Source organism: Passer domesticus, chromosome 2 (assembly GCF_036417665.1).
Source record: "Passer domesticus isolate bPasDom1 chromosome 2, bPasDom1.hap1, whole genome shotgun sequence".
In the NCBI taxonomy this organism is placed as follows: domain Eukaryota; kingdom Metazoa; phylum Chordata; class Aves; order Passeriformes; family Passeridae; genus Passer; species Passer domesticus.
Genome location: NC_087475.1, coordinates 69,050,991 through 69,075,245, shown reverse-complemented (window position 1 = coordinate 69,075,245; position 24,255 = coordinate 69,050,991). Strand labels below are relative to the sequence as shown.

The 24,255-nt window shown below is 38.0% G+C and overlaps 1 protein-coding gene across 8 annotated transcripts in view; it reads left to right on the top strand.

The window, feature by feature from the left end:
• FRY (FRY microtubule binding protein) overlaps positions 1-24,255 on the top strand; it is a 223,469-nt gene that overhangs the window by 195,944 nt on the left and 3,270 nt on the right. For 7 of the 8 annotated variants that reach the window (XM_064409057.1, XM_064409056.1, XM_064409051.1 and 4 more), the window contains 9 exons: positions 3,284-3,484; positions 3,985-4,146; positions 7,542-7,705; positions 8,647-8,836; positions 13,109-13,258; positions 14,721-14,819; positions 15,274-15,357; positions 20,175-20,192; positions 23,732-23,842. In XM_064409057.1, coding sequence (XP_064265127.1) covers positions 3,284-3,484; positions 3,985-4,146; positions 7,542-7,705; positions 8,647-8,836; positions 13,109-13,258; positions 14,721-14,819; positions 15,274-15,357; positions 20,175-20,192; positions 23,732-23,842 — 1,179 coding nt within the window. The remainder of the gene's footprint in view (positions 1-3,283; positions 3,485-3,984; positions 4,147-7,541; positions 7,706-8,646; positions 8,837-13,108; positions 13,259-14,720; positions 14,820-15,273; positions 15,358-20,174; positions 20,193-23,731; positions 23,843-24,255) is intronic. The other variant, XM_064409055.1, reaches the window with a different exon arrangement.

Here is a 24,255-nt window from a genome sequence, read left to right as displayed (position 1 = left end):
CTGTGTGCATGATTAATGTGTAGAAACTTCATTATCTACAGAATTTGAGACGTTTGTTATTAGGGGCTAATTATATATCATTTCTACCTTTTATGTTTTGTCATATTGTCTCCTGTTAGCATCTTCCTAAAGCTGACATATGAGACCTCAGTCAGTTTACATTATTGCTATCAGACTCAATTTAATTGAATAAATAAATTAATTTCTACAGCCTAACTTAATACAGCTGTATGGTCCTACCAACTTTTCCTGGATCATTTAACCTGTGAGAAAAACTGAAAAGACACATTAGTCATTGCCAGTTTGGGGCCTAAATTTTAGTTTGTCAATGCATAGAGAGAACTGAAATGATAGAGAAAGAATTTAATGAGTTGTTCAAATAATACAGAAATCAGCAACCACAGAATTTTGCATATCTGTTTCTGATAGTTTGTATATCAGTTATTATGCAAACACAACACCCAAAAATCTTTGTCTCAAAATGCCTGTGCTGTAAGAGATACACCCATATGGAAATAGTGCCTTACTATGTAGCTCCACAATGCTTCTACCTATGCCCTACAATATTTGAGTATTTCCATTACCTTTGCATACTTTGTCTACAAAGTTAAGGATGAAAACTTGTGTGAAAGAGGTTTTGCATGATTCTTACTGCCTCTGTGGAGGAGCTTTACTGCTCTCCCCGACACAGGACTACTTTCCCTGCTATCCCTCCTTTCTTCTGGGCTGTTGTAAAGTTTGAAGTAGCTGCAAGGGCACGTCTGCTACTTTACCAGAGGGTGCTGACTGTAGGAAGTTCTGTGTGGTACCTGCTCCCTGCTGGCCAGACACACTTGTAACGTGACTGTTTTCCTCTGACTTGATGTGTACCAAGGGTGGCTTTTCAGATGGGAGATGGCTTTGCTCCTGCTGCAGATAAAAATGAACAGCCCCTCAAGTACATCTTTGCTCTTTCTTGTTAACTGTGGAAGAAAGATTGCTAAACAGACTACAAAAACAACTCCATCTTCATAGGGATGTGCTGACCTCTTGTTTAAATTCAGGATGGTTCTAGGTGCCCCTGTAGCAAACTTACACTAATCCAAATGCTATGGGTATTTGAGTTACAGTGTTTCATCTCTTTCATCCTTTTCCCTCACTTTTAATTCACTACCCCTTCTAACTGCATGCCCTTTTATTTTTCTTCTTTTTGCTGGCTTCCTTCCTTAATGCACTACAGCATAAAACTGCAACATGAAATATTCCCATAGACATGGGCTGCTAAATTTACTGATGGCTTTACTAGGCATCATGAAAATAAGGATGTGATGACAGTCGTCTTTGCTTGCTTGCTTGTTTATGTCATTTTGTCATTTGTTAGTTCAGTAATTGATGTGTTTGTCTAGGATGTCTAATTGCTGCATGTGTCCTCCAGCCTTTGAGGAAGAGGATGGACAACCAAAGAATCTGTTAAAATAAATAGCTTGGGGCTGAACAGTCATTTTTAAGGTTTAAAGAGGCCTAATTTCTTAACTCAGATGTGTTCTGTTCTCTTTCCACCCAAAACTACCATATGATACCAGTCCCAGGATAAAAACACAGGGTTCTTCCAATAATGTGTCAGGCTTCATAAAAATTTCATCTTCATTTTCTCTTCATTATAGTGCATTCCTTAGTTTTAAATGTTCTTGTGAATTGCAAGGGTTGTCTTTTTCCTTAAAAATATTTGTTTCTGCTTTCATCATACTTGTTCATGAAACACTGAGCTTAATGTCAGGAAACTGAACTTTCCCTCCTATTTAAATTCTACAGTCCATTGCATTAAATGGTAGTGATGCAAAGTAAGATCAATTTGTGCAAGTGTGTTGATTGTTAAGGAGGCAAGATTGCAATTTAATTCATTGCACATTATGCAGTTTGGTCCCCATTCAGTAAATGTCTGAGTAGTCCCAAAAGGGCATCACTCAAGTGTTTAAAATCACAACTCTGCTTAAGGGGCCTTACTGAACTGAGACCTCTTTATCAGTGACTGCACATAATTTTGATCTGCATAAACTCAGGAAATAATAATAATCGGTTCTTTGATAATAATATTATTTTTTTAGGCAGAACTGTATTTTTTCAAATTAATATTTAAAGTGTCACTGTCAGCTTGAATTTTCATCAATTGACTTGCTTGTTTTAGAGCATTTTAATTTACAGAGTCTTGTTTAAAACAGGCAGCCCTGAATCTTAAAAAGATACATTTTTCTCTATAAATTTCCTTCCCATGCTGATGCAGATTTGAGGGCTTTCATCTAGGTAAAGTACCCAAAACTGCATCTGAATATTTCTGGGGAAACCTTTCTTGCTGTGTAAGGCCCCTTTTGCCCCTGGAGGTCCATGGCAGGGGCAGTTGTGGATGTGATCCTGCATTTGCCAGAGACGAGCCTGGCTAGACTTAGGAAAGGAGTGAGAGATTATTGCAATCAGGGAAAAGGCATGCAGGCCACCGGAAAATATATTATACAATAAATAAATGGAAAAGGGGTGGAAGGCTAATTATCATCTTTATACATGAAAGAAATAAAGGGAACTTTTTATCAGTTCAGCAGCCTAACCATTAAGCAAATGGTTACACCATTTGCTTAATGCACTCAACTTTATGTAACTGTGTGTAGGATCAGAACTGGAAGTCTGATAAATATAAAATGCTCAGTCCATTTGACTGTGTGCTTTTTAAAATGTGAGATCACAGGCAATGCTTCTCAGGCTATTCCCAAAATATAATTTCAAATAATTCAAGTAGATTCAAGAATAAGCAATGTGGTCCTAGAATAAAAGTTTAAAAGGTGTGCTGCTTAAGGTGTTACATTTTTTGTGTAAAGCAAGGGTTTGTTCAAATCTACTCACCATTATATATATAAAACAAAGAATCTAAAATCTTTAACATAATTTTTGCAATTGAACCATTGGTATGAACTGTGCTTCTAATACTTTTAAGCATCCTGAAAAAATCCTTTAAAATTGCTTTCAAACTTTTCCTTTGCGTGTCACTACTCTACTGGTATCAACGAGTGTGTATATGTGGACTTACCAAAACAAATTCTTAAATTAGTAAATGCATGAAAAATACCTAATACTGAAAAGACTGAGTGTTCATTTAACTGCCATTTCCATGCTTCTGCTCTTATCTCCAGGTGAACAAGCAAGATAATGCTTATTTCAAGATTTTACTATATTTTTACATCAAAATATTTCTGGAGCTAACTTTAGCATATGATTATTTTTATATCAAGCAAGCTGACCCTCTGTCTGATTTCAGGGTGAGAGCATGGACAACTTCAACTGGGGAGTGCGCAGACGGTCGCTGGACAGCCTGGACAAGTGTGACATGCAGCTGATGGAAGAGAACCAGCTCTCAGGGAGCACACCCAGCCTGAACAAAATGAACCATGAGGACTCAGATGAGTCATCAGAGGAGGAGGACCTGACCACCAGCCAAATCTTGGAGAATTCAGACCTAGTAAGTTGCAAACTTGAAATTTAGGAAAAGATAGGGGGGTGGGTTTAAATAAGCCTGGCTTTTAGTTTCCTCTGCCCAGGTGCAATCTAATGAGCTGAAATTGGTGGGTGCATTTTCCCTTATTTGCAAAGGTAAACAGGAATTTGTATGCAAAGTTTGAAACACAAGAATCATCAGATCTTATTATTTGCCTTTTTTCATTAAGAGACAGTTTTTGACAATTGTCCAATAGTAAATATTTCTGATGTATTTAATGCTTAAAGAAATAGAACAAGATGCCAGGTTGGCAAATAGTGTCAGATTTTCACTGTTCACTTCTGGAATGCTTTGAATCAAATTTTTATGACAGAAATATTGAAAGGGTTGTGTCTATATACAAACTAAGAGAGCCACTGTCACTGCAGTGTAAGTCACTGTCTGCTTTGCATGTTCATGAAAGCAGCATGTGGTAGGGTAGCTGTATACTCAATTCTTTTGTGATTTTGTTGTCTTTTAAACAGATTATAAATCTTTCCCCATCTGAGGATGCAAATCATATTGACTCACTTTCTACATCATGTGACACAACCTCAGCAGACCCTCATCATTTTAACATGGGAGCATCCAGCTTTGATGTGTCTATGCCTGGTATGAATAATCTCCAGGTGTCTGAAGGACCCAAGGTGACTACATTTTTTTCTTTTTTTTCCAACTGGACTGTATTTTATGTAACACTGTTACAATTTCTTTTGCTTACACTTCATATAGAGTTTGATCTGTGAAATCAAGTACATTCTGGCTTCCTCTGTCTAGTGGCATAGTACAATACATTCATGCACTACTTCACTTGCTATCATTTCCTTTCTACTTATACTTTCTTCATTGAGAGATTTTATCGTTTCTTAAATATGTTGCACTACATATGCACCAAAGTAGTACAAGCTCATCAGAAGACAAGTTCATGAACTGGCTACAAGTTACAACTCCAAGGCAATATTCTTTTGTTCTTCATGCTGAATTAAAGAACAATATGCCAGCTCATGTGGTGGGTGTACGCGTGTATTCTCTGAAATATTTTTGTATGTGGGGACCTATTGTACAGTTGTGTGCCCTGGATTCAGTACTTGCCTTTTGGCAGACACGCAGAAATTTTAAATTCATGACCACAATATTAAACCATCCTGGGGGTGGGGAGGCAGGATTTGCAAGGATACAACAACCACATTCAGCAGATTATGTTTCAGAGAACTGTATCAGAAGATGAAGACAAAGCAAGGTTGGTAAATCTTTATCAACATGGGGATGGTTTATTTAATTTTCTGTTTGACAGTACTTGCTCATGAGAGATGAGGTGAATCTACTCCTTTCAGTGTCTCTCCAGAAATACAGTCTGGTTTAGTGGGGGGTGTGTGAATTAGTGGCTTGATGATACTGTTGGCTTCTGTCAGTAAAGCTTCTCTGTCATGTCTAAATTGAGTGACTTCTGCAGAAAGAGCAGAAGTGTATGAGACTGGGGCAGAGGAAGAATATATTTTCTGTCATCATGGGCTTTCTTTCTTGCCCTTGCCCCCTCCAAATGCAGCCACACAAAAAATTGATACTGCTAGCACTGCATGTTTCAGAAGGAATGGAAACTTCTACAGAAGAGGTCATAGAAAAGGAGGTTGGAACTGTGCTGAATATCGAACAAATTGTTTGTGTCAGAAACTGCTGCAGTAGGAAGAAAGGATGGGAGGAGGGAAGTGTTTGTAAGGATAGGAAAGGAGGAGAACCTCTCCATACAGTGGCTGTGGAGAAGGTAAACTCATTACCATTTGTCAAAACAACTGTTGGTAGACAAGTAACCACATAACAGCCATAAACAGCAGAAGTTGGCAGAATTTCAGTTCAGGAAGCAGCAGTCAGAACAGACACGTTTGCAGGTGGGAGCTGCAGCTGATCTCATGCATCCAGCTGCAGTAGCTGTTGGTGTGTACATTAAGAAATGAAAATCACAGCTTAGGAGTTCAGTGTATGTCTGGGAGGCTGGAATCTTTACTTTCAAAATCTCTTTAATGTCCCATGTGCCAATATTGATCAAAAATGAAAAGCTTTGGAATAAGTAAGTGAAGAACGTAAAATCAGAGCAGTTTATTGTAGGATTGACAGGTAAATTCAACTGGTCCTGGTAGAGATTTGATATTGGTGTAAAATACAGCCCAGGTTACAGCTGTCACAAAGATGGTTGAATTGGTCAGCGCAGAATGCCCTATTACTGGGGTTTTTGCCTCAAAGGTATTTTCTTCTAGTGTGCACACTTCTGTATTTTTACTCAAAATAATTTGGAGTCAATGTAAAGTAGAAGTTATCCAGTTTTTAGTCAGAAGATTTGAAACTTACACCTAATTAATTTTTACTTAATTTCATAATCTGAGCTCTTTACTGTTTCTCTTTTCCTCTGAATTCTTCTTTTCAGAGAGCTGATGAGGTGTCATGAATGCAAAGGAAATTTTTTTACTTCAATGATTTACAAAATGTTTAGTTGTTGCATCATAAGCAAAACCAAAAATACCTCAACCTTTAAATAGATGCAGCAGTTGAGAGAAACATTACATGATTATGTAGCCTCTTCCTAGATGTTTCAATGCCAAAATCCACATATTATTGTTAACAACATTTAATTAGTTAAATTTATTTTTTATTAAAGATAGTGGGATAATTCTATGAGGTTACAGAAATTCAGATGATGCTATATTATCTATTTTTCCAGTTACCTAAACTCACATATTTCTGGAAGTGTACTACAATCCTCCATTTATATTCAAAGTTCACTTTTCTATTTTGCTTTTGGGACATCATATTAGACTCCAATGGGTGGGAGGTGTTTGCTTCCTCTTCCTTCCTGCCTTGCTCTATCCCATCAAAATGTGTTTTCCTCCTACAAACTCTGTCATTGCAGTGAAGAAACTGCAGTGGTTCTTTCAAGCTAATATTTAATGTATGAAAGTGGTTACTACTAATTATTTCTTGAATAAGCATGAAACATTTACACTTTTCACCAGGTGCTTTGGTTCCTATTCTGCTAATTCAGCCATAATAGCTTGCATGTCTTTTCAAGATGGTTTGGGCTCTGATTCATTTCGTTCTCCCTGAACTCAGGAATATTTCTACCTCTTTTGCTTAGAAAACAAAGCAAACCAAAAGATTATTCTACTTAATTTCTGACCCTGTCCCCTCTGTTACAAGTCTTGTTTAATTTTTACAAATACAAATCCCCATAATTAATCTGTAGGATCCAAGCAGACTTGATAAACTGCAGAGGGCCACTTTTCTCATTTACTTGCCACAGATTTCCCTCCCTATTCATTCCCAACACATGTATGTGCATGCACATGGGTATATGTGCACAAAGGTTTGAGCAACCCACTGCAGTCATCCCTGCAGGAACTTCTTTGGGGGCTATGGATGAGGCAGACAAAAGCCAAAAGATTAAAGCTGAAACAAAACTTGTTCAGACTAAAAATGCAAGAGAAATTGGAATGTTTCAAAAAGAAATCATGACCTTTAGGTGCTGATAGATGAAAAAGGAAGGAAATTAAGCATAATCCCTTAAATGGCCTGTTAGAATGCTTGGATTCCTCTTGAATGTAAATGACATGCTAAAATTAATTCCCAGTTCTAAACATGCATAGAGTCTTCCAGACAGTAATTGTTTCCAATATATTCTGAGAGGCTTTAGTACAGTCTTGGACACTATAAAGTGTTAAGAGACAAGGACAGACTGACAGTAACAACAACCCTATTGTTTTTCTGAAAAATTACTTCCTTGCTGTGTTGCCACATGCATTGGAATCTGAAATTCTTTGCTAGACAAGTTGAAAAATGCCTTAAAAATAATATTTGTCCAAGACAGAAAGTTGAGCAAATACAGTATTTTTGAAGAAGTGTAAGTTGATTCATGTAATTTATAACCTGTGGCTTTATATCTGTGCAGTTTAACATATTGTCAGGTGGGTTTTTTCATTAAATGCTTTCTATTTATTAGAGGAATTAACTTACTAATTTGCTGTTTTCTAAGACATATCCTTCACTCCCCTAGGCTGAAGCTCCACCTGAAGAACAAGATATAGCAGTCCATGAGGATGACCTTTCAGGGTCTACAAATGAACTCCCTGGAGCATTTGAATGCAGTGATAGCCTTAGTCTGGATATGACAGAAACTGAAGAGAAAGCTGACAGGCTGGAACAGTTTGCTCTTGCTAGGTACTTTAATGCAATTATGGCAATTATTCACACAAGTTATTAGTCTGGCAATTATTCACACAAGTTGTTTTACAATGCACAACAAAATGATTGCAAGGTGGTAGTTAATGGAATGGATGTTTTAGCCACAGGAGTTATAAAATTCTCATGAGTTTGGAGCAATGAGAAGACAATGCCCTAATTACCTGCATAATTATCACATAACTTAAAAAAAAGCAAAACAAACCCAAGCTTTTCATTCTAGGAAAAATAAGATGCAATATTTACGTACATCTCTGCAGATAGGCATTATGTATATAATATGCTTAATTAAAATATAAAGGAGAATTTTTAAAGATCTGCAGTAATGCAGATATTACTTACTGCATTACTTACTGCAGATGGTACTGTATTACTTCAACAAATCAGATGTGTATTCATCCGTCTGATTTCTCATGAAAGAAACTCTCAGTACTGTTAAAAATTCCAGCTATATGCTCTTAAGGCTGCTTGTGAGTGTGGCTGGACCCCAGTATATGTTATAAAAAGGCTTTAAGATTTTTTTTTGACATGCCATCTGGAGATCTTTCAGATTTTGGATGTTGAGTTAGACTGCAGTTAGCCTGGGGAGGGGGAGAGAGAGAGAGCTCTATTCTCCTGTGAAGTTTCAGCCTTCTTCCCTGAAATGATGGTACAAGAAAACAATTCAAGTGTTCTGGGATGGAGGAAGACAGATGATAACGGCCTGAAGATATGGAATCTGATTTGGAGGCTTTTCTCATTGTAGCAAACATCTTGTCAACCTTCAAAAGTAATTTGAAAATTCATTTATATTTTTAGGAAGGTGCTGTAATTGGTCCTGTGATTTTATCTCTCTGTTATAGCGTATTTTATCTGCCACCAAGAAAATTAGTGTTTCTTGTTATTCTCCTTCCATCACCTTTTTCTGTTTCTTCCTCCAGTTTTGGAGATGTTGATCGAAATGCCTCCCCTCCTCCCTCGCCCTTTTTTTCCGCCATCCTTGCTGCATTTCAGCCAGCAGCATGTGACGATGCAGAAGAAGCCTGGCGCAGTCATATCAACCAGCTCATGTGTGACTCTGATGGCTCCTGTGCAGTTTATACATTTCATGTGTTCTCTTCCCTGTTTAAGGTGAGAAAATAAGTTTAAGATGCAAAATCATAATTTTTGTGTGTGGCAATTAGTGTTTCTTGATAGCAGCCCCAGTAATGAACTGCTAGGTATATAACCCATGTCATTTTGCATACTGCAGAATTACTGCTGTACTACATTTTCATGCAGCATTGTCTTCTGTGACCAGTTTTGTCATGAAAATACTTTGTATCTCATATTGCAGGTTTGGAGGTCATGTTGCAAAATTCAGATCCACTTTATAGTTTTCTTCAGTACTTTACAAACAGATTGCAGGAACAGTAACTGCAAGAGACAAGGAAATAATCTTTTTAATCTTAATCTGTTGTTAATCTGTTCTTTTATTTCAAACTCTTGAAATCTGAGCGTGTCCATGTAAATGCCAGAATAATTCGAGGGTTTGTACCTACTCATCTGAATAGAAATACCCAGCTGCCATCATGTGACATAAATTCCAGAGATTGAAGACTAGAAATACATTTCACCTTCCTAAAACTGCATGCTTGCAAAGATAAGAATCTTGCAAAAAGATGAGAAAAGAGTCAAAATGTACAAGTTGTTCTAACAAATGGTTGCCTGGTTTTACCTGTAATTAGTTTTAAAGCCTTTTTTAATTGTTTCTCCTGCAGCTGCAGGATGTTTAGCGTGCTCCAACATAAACAGCTCCCATGAAAGCAGTAGCCAGGTAACTTTCTGCAGAGTTTAAGTACCTGTGATCTCATAGTACACAATGTTTTATTATCAAGGGGTACCCTGCTAATAAATGCGCCGTTTCAAGATCTTTTCGTACATCTAAGACTAATCTGATATGAAAGAAGCAATCTATAGTAAGAATCTCTTCATCATGTTTCCTCTGTGCTCCACTGGAGTAGAATGTCTTATCTACCTGCACACTGTCCTCCTTTAAACATTATGCCACTCTAAATATTGGGTGTCTTCTAGGCATTATTTTGAGCACTAATAAATAACCATTTGGAAGGAAAAAAAAAAACCAAACAAACAAACAAAAAAAAAAAAAAAAAAAACAAAAACAAAACAAAAAAAAAACCACAAAAACCCCAGTGCTGACTTTAGTGTTAACCCTGTGTTTATTCTGTCTTAATCTCAGTCCTAGAGGTTAATATCCCTGTCTGAGTGTTTAGAGACTTATTTGTCCTTGATTCTCCTCTTTGAAGAGGTGAAAAGGAGCAGGTGCCACACTTCTGAAGACTAAGTAAATAATGCAGTGTAATGAAAGACCTAAACATTACTTGTAAAGTACCTGTTTGACTCCAAATCCTAGTAATGCACACGCTTCATTTGCTATTGTGCATGCCCTATATTCAGAAGATACCCTACTCATTTTCTTCAGTTGGAGGAGAAAGAAAAAGATGTTAATAATATCAACAAGTAACAATTTTTAGCTAGGGTCACTGCCATATTTTTAGTGTATAAAAATAACTTTGTTCTTCTTTTCAGTGTTAAAACATAGGAGTATTATTTCTTTTTTTCTTTTCTTTTTTCTTTTTTTTTTTTTTCTAAGATCCCAGCTTGTCTGGAATTGCGTTTTGTTTGCACTATTAAACTTCACTACTCATCTGCCAACTTTGACTTTTTGACCCTTATTAACAGGAAATTTCAGAAACAAGTCCTGTATGTGCTAAGCTTGCAATGCAAAGTACTGCCAAAATACTTGACCGTGAAACAAAATCCTTGTCAACTAAATACTTGGCAAAGTGAAAGAAGTGCATTTTCCAGGGCACCTACATTTCAGTCCTGTATCAAGTTAATGGTATCTTGGATGTTTGCCCACAACACACTGAGCTTGTTTAAGATTCTTGAAATTATTGAAGCACTTTTCCTGTAAACGAGTCAGAAGTCAGAGATCTCTGGATTATCTTTGCTGCTGCCTCTCTGTATTCCCTCAAATTAAATGTCTTTCAGCAGACCAGACAGCTGCAAGACAAGTAGATTTCAGATCTAGCAATTACCTTCCACAATCAAGCCCTTTTGTCATGTAAAGTCCTCTTCCCAGGAGAGGAAATCTGAGGTTAAGAAGAAGACTTTCTGAGAATATTTTTTAATATTTACATGGACACGAAACACAGTGACAATATGCAGGTATATATTTATTCACAATATGTTGACAGCTGCCATTACTATTCACAGTAATCCCATTTCGTAAAATATGTTCTGCATTCGGGCCTTGCTTGATAGATTTCAGCCCCTGTAGTCTGCACCCAGAAGGACATAGCTGAGATGAGAATTTCTTATAGAACTGTTAGTCCATGTAATCACAAAATAAATATATTTAGTGAAGTATTATATAGCAAAGTACAGTCTCTCACTGTTTTACTCTTAACGCTTTAAAACACTCTTCAAGGCCATTATCATCTTAGCTGTAGATTGATTGTTGCTTTTATGAATAGCTGAAAAGGAAAGGAGTAGAGGAAGAATATCTATTATTTCTTCTGTAATCTGTCTCCTTCACTGCCTCAGATTTACAAATTCAGTTGTTGTTCCCCAGGAGGGCATTGCAGCAACTAAACAGGTTACCCAAAGCCTTGAGGAAGCTCTGACCTTGGAGATTTTAAGACTCAGGTAGTTAAAAGCATGTCTGACACAATCTGGGGTCAGCAATAGTCCCACTTGGAGTTGAAGGTTGCATCAGATGTTCTCCAGAGGTCCTTTTCAACCATAGTGTCTTGGATTCTCTTTCATAATCTGGAATTTTAAATTTCTTTCCACTACTTTGTTCTCAGCTAGGTCTTTTCTGTTGTTTAAGATCAAATCTAGATCTCTTTGCTTTGCCAGGAGAGTTGTTAGCAGCAGTTTCATGAATCCTTGGCTGATTTTTTTCTTTCCAGAAGACATCACAGTAGTAAATCTCCAGTTTTCACAGAGCCCTACGATTCTGCTAGTTGCTTATAAAAATAGGAATTTATCTGGTTTGGTGGTAATTAGTGATAACCCTTGCCTCTTACAGACTCAGTGCAGCAGAGAATCTGTACCATGCTCTGAGTGAGGTGTTGTAGCACGTTGTTTCTGTGTTAAGCAAGATGGTGGAAACAGTAAGACCAGTATCAGTCTGCCTGGTCCTAACTGTGCTCAGATGGGCAGTTGAGATGCTTTCGAGAGATATTCACAAATAAGTAGTTATGAAATTGATTGGTACAGGAACTCCATCCATTTATAAATCATTGATAGTATATAGCCTATGTACAGTGTGAGGCCCTAGTTAGCATTTAACATTTAAAGAAGATAATTCAATCCAACAGCTTCCATTATCAATAAAGTTTAAATTCAACTCACCTGATTTTAGATACTTAATTCCCATGCACCAGTGCAGGAGCAGTTAGCAGGCAATACTTCTATGTCTATCATCCAGACTGGCCTTTGGGAAGTGCTTCTCTCCAGTGAGGCATACTTGTGTTACAGGTCCTAACCTATGTTCCTCAGAGAAATGCGTTTGGTAATTTGAAATGAATCATACAAAAACGTTGCACACATTTATTTTTTAAAATATTCTCATGTTGCTCCTATCTGCTGAGCACTAGGCCTTAGTGAGATACATTTGGGCAGTGAAAACTGATGGGCATTTATCAAAATCATTGTTTCAGTCAGTGCAAGTTTAGTATATTATTTTTATTCATTATTCACTTTATATATTAATCACTGAAAAGCACTAGAATGTGTCTGGAGTACTAGACTGGTTTAGGACTCAAAACATTAAAAAAATCTGAGAAGGATAATTCCCGGATGCAGTGCAGTATTTCTGGAATCTTCCCAAGCAGCAGTAAAGTTTTAGTAAGAAGGTTCTTCCCACAGGGGAAAACAAAAGGTTTTTTCTGATTTTTCCTTGCTGCTGTTTGGCACTACTATGTCCATTATATTATGTGATTAGCCACTTGACAGGAATATTAACAAAACAATGCCCGGAATGGGCAGAAAAAGTAATGTGCTGATCAACTCTGTTAACCCTGTAGAGACAAGAAAAAAAAGCCACCTGTGGCTGAAAGGCTTATAAAGATTGATTCGTCTTTACAGGAAAGAATGTATTTCAGTAGTAGGTTATGATGAACTCTGTAATTAGTTTCACAGCTGCCCAGCTGTACACTGTCTCCAGCACAATAACTCTTATTCAGTATCCTAGAGCAGACATTCAGTTCTCCACAGGGAGATGGTCTCTTTTGCACTTTGTTATGCAAAGAAAGAGAACCATGCCATTTGTTTACAAAGGAAAGAAGCTCATACTTGAGTAAATAATGTAATAAACTGTATTTTGCTTTCCAGAATATTCAGAAAAGATTCTGCTTTCTAACCTGTGATGCAGCTAGCTACTTGGGAGACAACTTAAGAGGAATAGGCTCCAAGTTTGTGAGGTCTTCACAGATGTTAACATCATGTTCAGAATGTCCCACCCTCTTTGTAGATGCAGAAACAGTGAGTATATTCCATTCAAAAGGCATGTACTTCATTGCTGTGTGTTATTTTACTGGTTGTTTCACTTTTAAGCAACTCCTGGACAGATATGTCAAAAAGGAATTCTCCTCCTATCTTACATTTTTTATCTTCTGTTCAGAACCATATTTCCATTCATTTTCTGTATTATTTTATTAAGTAAGTAGTGACAGATGGGCAGTATAAAATCATAGACTCATGGAATAGTTATGATGTGTTAAGCCTGTGTGCCAAGCCCCAATATAAAACAGATGCCTACTGGACTCAGTTGGCTCCACAAATGAAAAAGAAGCAGCTATTTTTTATGTAGTTCAGCATGGAAGATGGTAATGTGTGTAGTGATTTTGTTTGAGTCATGAGGATGATGCTGGCTGAAGATGAGCCAGCTGTGCCCAGGTGGCCAAGAAGGCAAATGGCATCCTGGCCTGTATCAGCAGTAGTGTGGCCAGCAGGAGCAGGGCAGGGATTGTCCCCCTGTACTTGGCACTGGTGAGGCCACACCTCAAATCTTGTGCTCAGTTCTGGGCCCCTCACTATAAGGAGGACATTGAGCATGTCCAGAGAAAGGCAATGGAGCTGGGGAAGGGTCTGGAGCACAAGTCCTGTGACGAGCAGCTGAGGGAGCTGGGGGTGTTAGCCTGGAGAAAAGGAGGCTCAGGAGAGACTGTATTGCTCTCTACAACTGCCTAATAGAAGGGTGTAGCCACGATGGAGGGCAGCCTTTTCTCCCTGGCAACCAGTGACAGGACAAGAGGGAATGGAATCACGTTGTGCCAGAGGAGGTTCAGGTTAGATATGAGGAAAAGTTTCTTCACTGAAACACTGTTAAGTTTTGGAACAGGATGCCCAGGGAAGCAGTAGAGTCACTGTCCCTGGAAATGTTTGAAAACAAGATGATGTGGTACTTTGTGATATGGTTTAGTGTGCATGATGGTATTTGTCAAAGGTTAAACTTGATCCTGGAAGTCTTTTTCAACTTCAATTATTCTATAATTCTATAAAAATATATATTAGGGAATTAATGAAATGGCCCTTTCCATTGTCTTCATTCTGGCCCATGTTTATCCAGCAGCATTAGGACAGTGTGACATCCCACAGTGAAGTCTAGAGGTAGAAACTGGCCAAGTGTAGTCTTGAACCCACTGCTGTGACCATGGAAGAGCTGTGCCTTACATCATCAGAGAGCTGTGAAGAGAAACAGGCTTTATGTACTGTTCCATTTTAGAGAAGTCCTCTGCTAAGTCATTAAACACAGAACACAGTTTCAATTCCATCTTATCATAGGTGCAATTTTTGCTGTTTGACTTTTTAGTATAGTATCCTAGTTATGTAGATTTTTGCATAAATGTACATATTTTTCAATATTAGTGTGTGTAAATTTAGGTATTATTTTCAACATTATTTTCTAGTGACATTTACAGACCCTTTGATTTCATTTCTCCAGCTGCTCTCTTGTGGCCTTCTTGAAAAGCTGAAGTTCAGCGTTCTAGAGCTGCAGGAGTACCTGGACACCTACAACAACAGGAAAGAGGCAACACTCTCGGTATGCTGAATTATGCTCCTGGTCTTGTCTGCATACTTAGTCTGTGTGACGAAACTACACATCCACTCACATCTGTTTAAAGTAACATTCAGTAGAAAACATGTTTCAGATACTGGATTCATTGAATGTTTCTTCCTGGACATATGAATCAGAACTAAAAGTAGCTATTTTATCCCTTAATACTAGAAACAATAGTATCTTTAATATCCCTGGTCTCTCTCCTATTTATTCATTAATAATTTTCTTAGTTCATGCCATTGAAATACTAATAGAAATCAAGACTATGCTTTTTCAATTACAATCAAATCAAATCGTCATTGTCTATGGTAATAAAAAAAATGCAATTGCAAATTTTTATTTACATGATGTGCTGTGAAACTAAAACACTGCTTATCTTTCTTTGAATCAAACCGTAGATCTTATTAATATTTCTCTAATTTCTTTCTGAAAACAGTGGCTTGCTAACTGCAAAGCAACATTTGCTGGGGGCTCACGAGATGGAGTTATTACTTGCCAGCCAGGGGACTCTGAAGAGAAGGTAATGAATGGCCAGCATTATTTCTCTCCCATAAAGTGGCATATGTGTGATGTACCTTGCTCTTGAACCCACAAGACCCTGCTCTACTTCCTCCTTGATTCTCTGCTGGGCTTGGGCATGATCCAGTTTTCACACTTTAGGCTTGAAGCTATTGTTGCCTGAGTCCTGGCCACAGGAAATGGGAGGTACTTCTGCTGTCCTATTCTAGACAAAGAAGCAGAGCTGACCCTAACCCAGTGCCCTCCCTTTTAGAAAAACATTGCAGCAGCAGTTTTCCACAGTGTCTCTGAAATTCATTCCTGCTGTACTCTCCTTCCATGTTACTCCCATTTTATCTTCAGCTGTTACAGTCTTCTTCTGCCCAACAGCAAAAATCGCCTGGTTGAAATACACTTAAATCAGTAGTTACAAAACAATGACTGTAAAATAACCAGCAAAATTATTATGGTGTAGATAAGTATTTAGAACTAAGGCAAAATATTTCTTTATCAATTTTTAACAAAAAATTCATACACACATGTACATTTGTTGTTTATGTTTCTTTATTCCAGTTAAGGAATCATATTTTCAGATATCAATACCATCAGCAGTTAATACTGTTATTTGATATACTAAGTATAGGAAACATGATATTTTGGTGATGTATTATGAGTTAAGGAATGTTATTTTGTTGGGCTGTTTCCTTTTGGAAGAAAGACAGTGGAGGGATGGGAAAAAGAGGGGGCTGGACAGAATTAGCCAAAATGGGGAAGTAAGCAAACAGCATATAGAAAAAACGTGACGTTTCCTCTTCCCATGTATTTTCACTTATAAAAGATAATTGTTACATATTCAGAAACAGACTTGCCTGTTTTAACCATTTTTTCAAATACCTTGTTTTATTCTTAAGTTGGTTTCAGTTTGTCTGTCTTCTCCTCTGAGTCATTTTATTTTCTTCTGTCTTTAACTTAACCTCTCTTTCCCATCTCTATGTGGTTTTCTTCTTGTCTTTGAACTACTTTGATTTTTATTTTTATATGCCATTTTCCAAGAATTCCAGATCCTTGCCACCCCTGCATTTTGACTTCCTTGATCTTATTAGCAAATCTGATTTTTTAATAAATCCTCTGGCTGCAATCACAGGCGGTGGGAAAATTGTTCAATCTTCCCCCACCTAGCACTGGCACCTGCAAAAGTTAGGCACTTCCCAGTGTATTTAAATGAGATATTGTCTCCTCTGTAATTGTGATGGTGTGCAAGGAAGTTACAAATAAGCTATTCTGAAGTAACTTAATTAAAAAAGAGACCTGGAACACATACCACTGCCTTTCCTCTGAGAGGGAGGTGGAGTGTATGGCACTACTGGGATGCGCATGGGCATTCTGTTCCCTCTGATGCACAAACACCCTGAACAGTGACTTCAGACTGTGGTGTTACATACCTTACTGTAGACAGCTTAATTTATCCTCTTCATCTCTTTTTTGGAAATGCATAGAATGGGATGGAGAATGACACATCTTGCTGATCAACTGCATTGTTTCTTTTTTGAAAATATAAAGAAATAACGCTAAGGAGAAGGAATAACCTGAACTCATATAGCTGGCCTAAACACATCTAAAAGTCAGTATCATTTTAGACGTATGTGGGTTTTTATAACTAAGTGTTCTCTGTTTTGGAATTAAATATGTGTTTTGTGAAGCCAGGGTTGGTATTTATACTCCTTATCAGACAGGATGAAAAGAAGGTTTCTTATTCCTTTAGGAGTCCCTGGTTTCTCCCCAGCATTATTCATTCAGGCCAAAATGCATTATTCCTTGGAAGTTGACAGGATGAACAGGCATATTTCTTTTCTTCTCCTACTCATTCACCTCAATCGAAGCATCTTTTCCCAAAGGAACAATCTGTTTATTCAATGAAAGTGTAATGGGAGGAAGAGGCCAGGGAAACTGAGGAAATTAGGAAGGGAAAAATTACTCCTAGACTGGCAAGTGTTTGTTTTCTTATCTTTCCTCTCCACTTCTCCCTCAACATGAAAGGCTAAAGAATCTAGTAATTGTTAAGGGGGAAAAGTCTGTCTTACAGTGATAGTCACAAGGGAACCTGCCCAAACTCTCAAACTCATTGAGGTTTAGTCTAGGGCCTAAAACTCTACTGAAAATTTCTGTCCGAAAAAAAATTGTTTAGCCAAGCACAAAACCAGGCTACTCCTGGAAGGGTTCAGAATTAATGGTAAGGAAGAAAAAGCAACAGTTTGCTCTACAGAAGGCAGACATCTTAGATTCTCAGAACTCCTCACCTGGTAAAAAGCTTGAGGGGAAAACAGACCCCTTTATAGATGAGACAGATGTGAGACCAAATTCAGTCTTGTCACAAATGGTTGTGTCACAAATGCCTCCTGATGCTGGTAACTAATTTGGCACAGTTTCTCTAATCAGGTCTTATTTCAAAATAATTGCACATGATTTGTTGACTATTGTTACTGTTACTGAAAATGGGCAAAGGCAAAAATTGCTTATTCTGACATTAAAGAGGCTTGAAATAGAAGTTGTCTAGGTCAGCTGCTAGAGCTAGCAACTTTTCTGAAATTGGATAAAAGCTTCATGTCCCAGAATGTCTTTCCCCTGCCTCATCATTGCAATAAATTACATTATTCGGATGTGTATGATTTGTAAGCTTTGATGCTACTTTGAGCAAGAGTCTCAATGACATAGGAGTCAATTTACAGACAAAAGACAACATGCCATGGTGTCCTTCTTAGATGCTGCATTTACTGTCTGCTTGAAGAATTGTGCAAATGATCCAAGTACTCTCAACATTTGGTATTTTCAGTTGCCAAAACCACTGATTGTGTAGTGTCTGTCAACTAATCTAAAACACTTCCCTTACTCTAAAATTAAACCAGAAATTGAAAAGTGTGAAGGCTATGATCATTCCACCTGGGCCCTTGCTGCTGCAGAAAAAAAAGAAATATCACTTAAGCCAGTAATTAATCTCTTTCCAACTTCCAAGGAATCTTTAATTTTATTCTGAAAGAGGGAGGAAGTTACAATCATGATACCGGAGAGCAATATGGAGCTGAGCATCAGTAGCTCAGGGAAATTTTGTATCCAGTATATTTTCTTCCAGTGAAGAAGGAAGCTCTTCATGTAATGTGAAACCCCTTCCTCACGCCTTTTTTTTTTTTTTTTTGGCTTGCTCTGCTTTTGGAAGCAGTACAGAGGAGACAGTGTTTTCTGGCAAAAAAGACCATGGAATTTACTTATTTGCTGCTTCCGCCTCCTTCTCCCCCCTTCTTTAAAGTAAATTCCATGGCAAATTAGAAATTATATATGGATTCCAGTATTTTTGCAAGTCTAAGTGAAACTTGGTGGCATGCTAAACTTCAGAGTAGCTTGAGACACAACAAGATTTGAAAAAGCACAACCCAGCACACCTGTGAGTTTACTGGAACACAGTGATCTGTCTGCTCTTGTCCTTCTCTTATCTTGAATTTAGCTTCATAAAGCTTTATTTATGTGAACTGCATGGAAGCCAAGCTATAAATGTTTTTTTTGGAAGAGTACTAAAGAGAAGCAGAAACTATTCAAGCAATGTTAAAGGAGAAAACAATTAAGCATCACAAGAGCTGAAAGCTTAGTTTGTCATGGTTTTATAGAAAAGTAGTGCAGGGTTTTGGGGCAGCATTTTCATATATATATCTTAATAGTAATGCCAGTGTAAAAAAAAACTTACTGAAATGCTCTGGTAGGCTCACCAAAGTTAATATTATTTCACATTTCTGTGTTTCTGCCTTTGTATTGATGGTAAATTAAATACTTTTAATAAGAATTCCATATGCTTATTAACACTGTGTGCATATGCACTGACATCAGGCTGTAACTGGGCAGATGTGGTTGTGTTTGTTACGTACAGCATTTACATGATGACTCTCTTCATGTAAAATGTAATGAGATTGTAATATTTATAAAATAAGAAAGGCTGCATTAAGTGAACACAGAGTGCAAATGATAGTTCTTAGGAAAGAAAAGAGGAGCACTTCTGTTTCAAAGAGAGCACTTAGTCCCCTAATCTTTGAAATGCTAATGTAAGTCAATTAGAATTTTTATTATTATTGGAGCAGGACTTGCACTGACATTTTAATAGCTTCAGAACTATAAACCAGTGAATCATCACCGGGTAGAGGAAGGAGCACAAGGCTCAACTTGTGGCATTGCCATGTAGTTAAACAAAACTGGCATTTTCCATGCATTTTTTTCTTTATGATAGTCATAACTTAAAAGTTATACGCAAAACATTTCCATTGTAACGTGCCAAGTAATAAGCCCAGCAGCCATAAAACTGATCCTGCCAATTTCATTAGATCTATTTGTAAAAAAATAGAAGTATTTTTAAACAAGGAAATATTTAGAAATAGCAAAGTTCAGTTTTGTTCATCACTTGAAAGTAATTCTTAATTTTTTTAGTACTTTGCAATATGAGCTCTTTTTAATAAGAAAAAGACAAAATTAAATAAAATTATTATTTGAAGAGTTTTCTAACACTATTTCACTGTAAGTTCTTGAGCTGCTGGGTGGGATAAATCTAAACTAATAAATCTGAAGATCTAACTGAGGATATATAGACTGGAATTTATCATTAGAATTAAAGCTTGATTTTATTAAGAATGCTGTGCATGTTGAATGTGATATTCCAACCAATTATCAGGTTGAGGCAAGCATTGCTAATACTGCTGATAAGTTATGCTATTACAGATGGGCTGTGCTTCCTACTGCATGCATTTACACTGACACTATACTTTCTTTCCTTTCCTTTTCTCCTGTGCCATGCTTGCTGTGTAGCAAATGGAATCTCTTGCAGTAAGTTGAAGTTCTTTCATATTTTTTGTCCATCTGTGGATGGACTAATACATCCCAATTCTACTGTTTTACTTCTAAGCATGTTTTCTTTTTTGTTATAATTTTCCTATACAGTATGTGGTTCTAAATGCAGTGGCTAAAATAATTTACTAACATGTATTTTGTGAAATCAAAAAATACTGTGCCAAAATTTTTACATTTTCATATGCTGTTTCAAAGGGTCATTTACATATACTTTTACAAATCAAGCTTTTGAATGGATATAATATGCTGGGTCAGGGAACATTTTTTGTTATTTTAAAATTAATAATTTTCCATTTTTCCTAGTGAAAAACTGCAATTTATAGTTGGCAGTTACATTTCAAATGGGTTTGGTGTATGTGTTGATGAACAGTTTCACCACTATTGGTTTCTAACACTTACTCAGGAAGAACAAAAATTGAGTTTCTTGATACAGTAACTAAATACTAAGTGAGTCAAACTACAACCACTACTTTGACCTTTGTTTTCATTCAGGTTAACAGTCACAAGGGTGAAACTGAATTATTGTTCTTCAAGGGCTGAAAAAAATCCAGTGTTACAAGCTATCATGAGATGGGTTTTTCAATGATGTTAGGCTTGTTTTCTATTAATTATTAACTCCCTGACAGCTCCAATTATATCTGTATGTAACTGCTATGTAGTGTTGCCAGGTCTTCAAAATTTGAATAGAGTGAATTTGATCCGTGCTGGGGAACCTCAGGCTGTGTCCCTACTTGGAGCTGAACAGGACCAGGGAGGCAGTGAGTGTCTCTGGGCTGGCGCTCGCTTGGGTGAGCGATCAGCACCTTCCCTGGCTGGGTCACCAGCCAGCCCCTGACATGCCCGAGCATGGTTTGGGAGAAGACAGAAGCCAAAGCCATCTCCAGGAGGCTAGATCTAAACAATCAGTCTTTATTTTGGGAAGAGAATGGTTAGCCACACAATGGCAGATTTGGCAGTGCTCTGTGCCCTTGGTTACAGAGAATGGCCCCTGGGCAGGTTTATTTCACTGGCAGTGTTCCTCATGCCCTGCCTCTTTGTTCTGATAGGCTTTGTCCCTGCCCACAAGTCAGTTCTGCCCTAGCACATCTGCTCCCCACCAAGCATCTGCAGGGCCTTCTTTCTGCATTCGTGGGTCTTTGCTGTGATTTCCAGTCTGGTGGGATCATAGAATGATTTGAATTGGAAAGCACCTTAAAGATCATACAGTTCCAATTCCCCTGCCATAGGCAGGGACAGCTTTCACTAGACCAGGTTGCTGAAAACCTCATCCAGCCTGGTCTTGAACCCTTACAGGGGTAGGACATCCACAACATCTCTAGACAACCTGTTCCAGTGCCTCCCTACCCTCCACATAAAGAAATTCTTCCTAACATCTAATCTAAATATCTCGTCTTTTTTGTTTAAAGCTATTGCCCCTTGTCCTACCATGATTTGCCTTTGTAAAAAGTTGCTCTCAATGTTTTTTATATGCCCCTCTAAGTACGGGAAGGTTATTATAAGACCTTCTTGGAGCCTTCCTTTCTCCAGGCTAAACCCTCTCAGCCTGTCTCCACAGGAGAGGTGCTCCTGATGCTGCCCAGGGTGTGGTTTGCCTTCTGGGCTGTGAGCACACACTGCTAGCTCAGGTTCAGCTCTTCATCCAGGAGAGCTCCACAGGGCTGCTCTCAACAAGTTCCTCTCCCAGTCTGTGCTCATGTCTGGGATTGCCCCAGCGCAGGTGCAGCCCCTTGCACTTGGACTTGTTGACCCTCATTAGGTTCCCATGAGCCCGCTTCTCCAGTCCATGTCCCCCTGGATGGCATCCCATCCTTCTGTGTCATCTGCAAACTCGCTGAAGGCCTCCTCCTTGTGGAAATTCCTCCTTTCCATTTGGGACAGGAGCACTCCAATGCTGCCCTCCAGTAACAGACAGTAAACATAACACAGATACCAGATCCAGAATGGCACAGAGCTCAGACCAGGCAAATTTACAGTGCTGAACTCTGCTGCTCTGGTGGTGCTGAGGTGTGAGCAGCTCCAGCTGCCTGGCCTTCAGCAGGGCAAACCCTGCTATGCTGACACCTTCTGGCTTGGCACTGTCCTCCTGCTCCCACTTTTCCTCCACAAGCCCCCTTTAGAAGGAGACTAGCTCTGCCTCATTTTGGCAGTGCCCTTGGCTGTCTGTTCTGATGGTTTGTTGGTGTCCACCTCACCCTGATGAAAAAAGATGAAACTTGCTTTTGACCTTAGCCCCTCAGCCTTGTGAGGCTGGTACAGAAATTTGGGGAACTGTGGTTCTAATTCTGGCTTATTAATAAAAAATGTGACACTTAAATGTTGAACCATATATAAATAAAACACTTCAGTCAAATTAACATTTATAATGTACTTTAAGTACTTTCTATTAGTGTTTGTGCTGACATTTGCACAATCCTAGATTCAGCGAAGAGCTGCAGCACGTGCTGGTAACTAAGCATGTATGAAGTGCTTTAAAGAAGAAAACATGAATAGCTTCTTCTTTTCTGCCAATTTTGGCATGAAACTCTGCTTTAGTTCCTCCAAACAGATGGAAATATCACTGAGCCCACCCTTGGTCACGGTGTCTGTTACCATAGGCAAATCAAATACAGTTGGAAGTCTGTAAGGCTTTCCTGCCAAAGGGTCAGTACAAGGTCAGGACTTGTACTTGCAGGGTTTTCACTTTTTATATAATTACCCAAAGATTAAATGTTCCTCCCTTTTTCACCATGCTCCAGCTGTGGAACTACGAGATTGCCCTCCTGTTAGACACAAGAATACCAGGAACCATAAACATATTAGCTTGACCTCTCTGTCTGTGTCTGGCATCTTTTATGTCATGTTTCACTTTACACTGGAAGAAAAAAGTGAATATTCATAGAGCAGTATCTACTTAATCTGGGACAATACTTCATAGAAGCCAAATGCCCTCTTACACCTTAAACTCCATCCATCTGTTGTATAGTTTCTTTAGGATGGTGGAAAATCCATGAGCAGTGTTTTTAAGTTCCAGGGCTGGCATTTCCTCCTTCTCACTCCCGGATGAATTTATCACCTTTGTTTCTCTCTCCTCAGAGGAGCAGGCAGGAGCTTTGACCATCTTGGGGAACTATTTCACGGCTTCTCTCTTAGTTTTCCATCCCTTAGAAGAGATCTTTGACTTCATCTGAAATTTGGGAGTTTCATGTTCTGTGCAGGGAAGTCACTTCCCCTATATTCTGTCTCTGCTTTCCAGCTGCAAACTGGAGACAGTGAAGCTAATCAAACAGAATATTTTGAGGCTGATGCTGACATGTGCTACATGAGACCTAGCTGTCATAATTTTATTTTCAATGTCATATATGACTTAGCTGCAGAAGAAAAATGATTACTTATTTTCTGTAATAGTATATGCTCATAATTCAGTAAAATAATGTTTTTGAGAACAAACTACATCAATGTGTTTTGTTAGTTATCAAAAAGTATCTAAATTCACTAATATTTATTAATTATTTCTTCTCCTACAAATCTTTCCTTAGCAATTGGAACTCTGTCAGAGATTATATAAACTGCACTTTCAGCTGCTGTTGCTTTTTCAGTCCTACTGTAAACTTATTGGACAAGTGCACGAAGTGAGTTCCATGCCAGAGGTATGTAACAAAGTCCCGTACTGAAAATTCCTCTTTATTTTCATGTTCTTATTTTTCCTTTCTCTGGACTTAACAACAAGGGTCCCACTATTTCACACTGACTATAAATCTGCAGGCATACATAATCAACTAAATACCTTAATGTCCTGTATTTTTAATTCTGTAATGTTTACAAACCTTTTTCTTTAAATATTTTGACATGGCACACTCTCACTTTTGACCCAAACAGCTCTTTGTTTTTAGATAAATCAATGAATCTTACTTTAAAAAAATTCACAAGGCTCTTAAGTACTGTTAGTCAAGTTTATTTTCAGCAGTTGCTTGAATTATGTAATACTTCGAAACATCTTTGATGTGATCACTTAAAGCTGAATGATTATCATTTAAGGAAAGATTTAACTTACCATTCCATG